The following is a 4,025-nucleotide window of genomic DNA, read 5'->3' as shown; positions in this document are numbered from 1 at the left end:
CATTTGCAAGTTCTGTGTAATGCCACTTCAGAAAGGGGAAAGTTTTCAGAAATATCACACCCTCAAGCACTTCTAGGAGCATTGGCAAGTGTTCTCCAAAAATTTTAGTTCAAAAAATTAATTAGGAGATTTTACATTAATTTTTAAAGTGAACAGTGCACAAGTTAGGGTAGTATGTTTAAAAATGCCGGTCCCCAGGGTGATTTAAATATTTAAATCACTGGTCTGCAAAGTGTTAAGCACATCTCCAGGTACATCATCATCTCCTGTAGCCTTTCCATTCCTCATGTCCTTGATAGCTTTTTCCATCTCACTTTGTAAAATATGTGGTCCTTTCTCGTCTGTATCTACTTCTTCTTCCGGTTCCACTTCCAAGGTTTCTGGCCGATTAGGTTGATCATATAGTTCTGAAATATAATTTTTCCAAATTTTCAGCACTTGCCCGATTTACTATTTATTCCCCTGGGAGTCTTCGATGTCAATATTTTGAATCCCATGGTTCTCTTTCCATCCTAGTTCTTATGTCTTCATGTACATCAAATCATAACGTCCTGTCCTTTCAAATTCTATAATCTCATTACATATCTTCTCAAGATATTCCTTTTTGGCCCTGTCCATGGCTCTTTTCAATTCATTCCTCAGTCTCCTGTATTTCCTCCTGCCTTCTTCATTGTTTACATTCTTCCATTTCCAAACAGTATGTAATCTCTCTTTCTTATCAACAATTCTGGACCCATACAGTGAAACAGCTCTATCTCAGAAACCGTCCAGAATAGGATACATGTACACATACACTTTTTTGCTTAGGATCTTATGACCTACCAGAATTAACATTTCTTCCTGGGACACCCTGTATACTGGCCAATGTTTACAAGTTCTGAATTTACATGTGTAATACAAATTACAGGCTGAATTACATGGATTACTGATTTCGTTCATTGTCCCAATTTGTTTAAAATCTTTACAAAAATTAAATTTATGATTTAATTTAAATGTAATGTACACATACTACAGAGGACTATCAGTATTTCTACATTCATTTGGTAAAAAACACTGTGCTACTTTTTAGATGTTTGATTCCGTGAATTTGTATACACTTTCTTCAGTTTATATTTTGTCTGTAAATAATCCATAGGCTTTTACTTCTACTTTTTGAATGGCTGTTTGGTCTATTATTTATGGTTTTTATTTTTATTTTGTGCATGTGTGTAAGTGACTGCATGCAAGGGGACCGCGACTGTGTTCAGTGAACCTCTCCTCCACATCTCTCAAGAGAATACAACATTATGCTCCAACACAACATTTCACAATAGTAAACATTTCATGAACACTGTACTTATCACGCAAGATAATGCCTAAGGAAAACAGCAAATTGACATTGTCAGTTATTACATTAATTTTAAATAGGAGTGCAGAAAGTGTTTTGTGTTTAGAGGAATATTAAGTGTTCTGACATGGAGGAGATACATGCATGGAGAGAACAGCACACATCCAGGATATATCCATTAGTGGGCAGACTCCCCAAGTAAGTACTGGATTACTACTTAACAGTACTAATAAAAATATATATTCACAGAAGTAAGCAAAAGTCAGAATTCTACTATAAGTGAACTATTATGTGGCCATCCACTACAACCTCCTCTACATAACACAAAACAAGTTCCAGGGGGTTGTTACTCTTCCAACAGCAGCATTAAGCATGAGCCCATTGCAGTGTTCAATTCACTGTTCTTACTACAGGCTTTAGTGATTGGAAGCAGCACACTCTCATCAGTGGGGTGATGTACATATAAGAATGCTAATGACATTCATAGAGTAGCACAAGAAAATAACCTTCCCCCACATACAATTTCACCATATAATTGGCCTGTTACAGATCAAGTTTGAAGCTGACATAACTGAATGCACTACTTCATGGAGATTCAACTATGAGGCATATTAACACTACTGAGGTAGCAGACAAAATGACTTGATTGCTAGGCAGAGACTGAAGCTTGTTCCGTTCTTTCCAAAGCAGAAATTATTACATCAATGCAGAGACGTATTCATGCTCTAAAAAAACTATCCACAGGCTTATTAAATAGTTTCAACAGAACGGTTCAGTTTTGGAATGATATTGTTCTCATGCTGCAAGCATGACTACTGGCCAGAGTACTGATGTTATCAAAGTAGTACTCCAAGAAAATCTTGAAAAATCAATAAAGATGAAACAGAAAGCTTATGAAAATACATTTCTATTTCTGGTGGAGAGTTCAGACTCAAAAGTTTTTTCTCCATTCAATGAAATCACATGTGGGCTCACATACCTTGTCATAATGCCTGCGTAGTCCATAAGCACTACGACATGAGAAATCACACCCTTCCTCTTCGCAGTGGTAAAGAGGGTCAGAGCGGTGTGTATTCAAGTGTTGTTTCATGTCATAGTGTGTCTTGGCTCTGAAACACAATACACATCAAAGAAATTTTGCTGGTAACTTTCATTTCCAGATTACTTCCAGTAACAAGGGTGGCATTTGACTTCAGTTAACTTTTACTTGTATTACATTAAATCAAAATGTATGCTAAAGAACCAAATTACATTAAGTATGCCCTTACATGATTCGGTCCTTAGAGACCATCAGAGGGACATCAATAGTCTGGAAACTACTATTACAATAGACGTTCTGAGCGTTTGTACTAGTACTACTATTGTAATAGTAGTTTCGAAACTGTATTGACGTTCCTCTGATGATGGTCTCTAAGGACCAGTCACACTGGATGGAACCTTTTTATCTTTTTATAATACCATTAGTGTGTTGGACTAGAATGAAACAAATCAAATTTAATTTCTTCACAAAGAATCTTAAAGGGACACTTTCAGCAGGAACATCACAAATACAGTAGTTCAGTACAGTCAAGATGTGAGGGGAAATTGGCAGTGAGAAGAGTCACACAGTTTGCTTCACTATCGTAGAGGAGCTTAATGTGCTGGTTATGTACTCATTTTCTCATCAGGAGTACAGAAGAGAATGCCTTCTTTGATGTGACAAGCTATATTTAATTTGTGAGTGAAAGGTCTGTCATGAATGACTTTTTATTATTTAATTTTTGTCAGCCATGCTACATGTATTCACGTGTTCAAATGTATAGTCCAATGGCCTTTCTGCATGAAATCATATTTTTAAATGTCTCCAGTACAAGTGCACATGCAAACCTAAATAATAATTATTTAAATATAGTAAAATTCAATGTACATGCTGTTTCTTGTTGTTTTCTATTCTGCATACGTATGATGGTCATCCCTGTGCCATCCATCTGTTTCTTGCCTGGGTGAGGTACTCTCAAAGCACCCCCCCTCCCCACATAAAATAAAGACAAAGGTTACAATTTCACAGCTGCTGTGATGTCCAGAACCTGATTCATCACTTTCCAAACAATGTATTGCAGGCACTGTATGAAGAAAAGAAACTATTCAAAATGCCTACTCTCTAAGAACCCAGTATATAGGAAATATACTAGAGTGTAGTGTTGCTGTTTCACTGACAATAATTGAAAAACGTAGCTGTAAAACTATGGTGTCCTGTATAATAATAAAAATACTTCTTAGATCTCAGCTATTGTCAACAGAGTGGAATATCTCAAAGCTATGAACCTGCTGTGAAGGCTGCTGAAAGCTGGTGTATGCTGAGGACTGTTCCTGTGTTCATTTCTTGGCATGCAACTGGAAGTCACATGACACAGAGGAACGATTCTATAATGCAGAACCATTTTGTGATGAAGTGGGGCTCTTATTTTTATGGTAAGCAACAAAACAATAAATATGAAGAAAGTCCATGATTTATTTAAACCGTCTTGCAGTGCATACACTCATCCATCTCCTTCTCTCACTCGCACTACATGTTTCGGCATAAAAATGCCATCTTCAGGTGCTTACTCAGTCCACGCCAAACTAGTTCATTGCATGCCTTGTCCTCACATTAAAATAACTAAAATATATATCTATCATATACATTGACAAATGTCAAACGTTAAAAACAATTTTAATA

At 36.4% G+C, this 4,025-nt stretch overlaps 1 protein-coding gene across 1 annotated transcript in view; it reads right to left on the bottom strand.

The window, feature by feature from the left end:
• Positions 1-2,697, bottom strand: part of LOC111872126 (histone H4 transcription factor) — a 20,037-nt gene extending 17,340 nt beyond the window's left edge. Inside the window, exon 1 of the mRNA XM_023865712.2 lies at positions 2,307-2,697. Coding sequence (XP_023721480.1) covers positions 2,307-2,417 — 111 coding nt within the window. The 5' untranslated portion in view covers positions 2,418-2,697. The remainder of the gene's footprint in view (positions 1-2,306) is intronic.
• Between the last annotated feature and the right edge of the window lie 1,328 nt (positions 2,698-4,025).

Source organism: Cryptotermes secundus, unplaced genomic scaffold (genome assembly GCF_002891405.2).
Source record: "Cryptotermes secundus unplaced genomic scaffold, Csec_1.0 scaffold461, whole genome shotgun sequence".
NCBI lineage: Eukaryota > Metazoa > Arthropoda > Insecta > Blattodea > Kalotermitidae > Cryptotermes > Cryptotermes secundus.
Note: the sequence above shows the minus strand (reverse complement) of the source record. Positions and strands in the feature narration are given on the sequence as shown.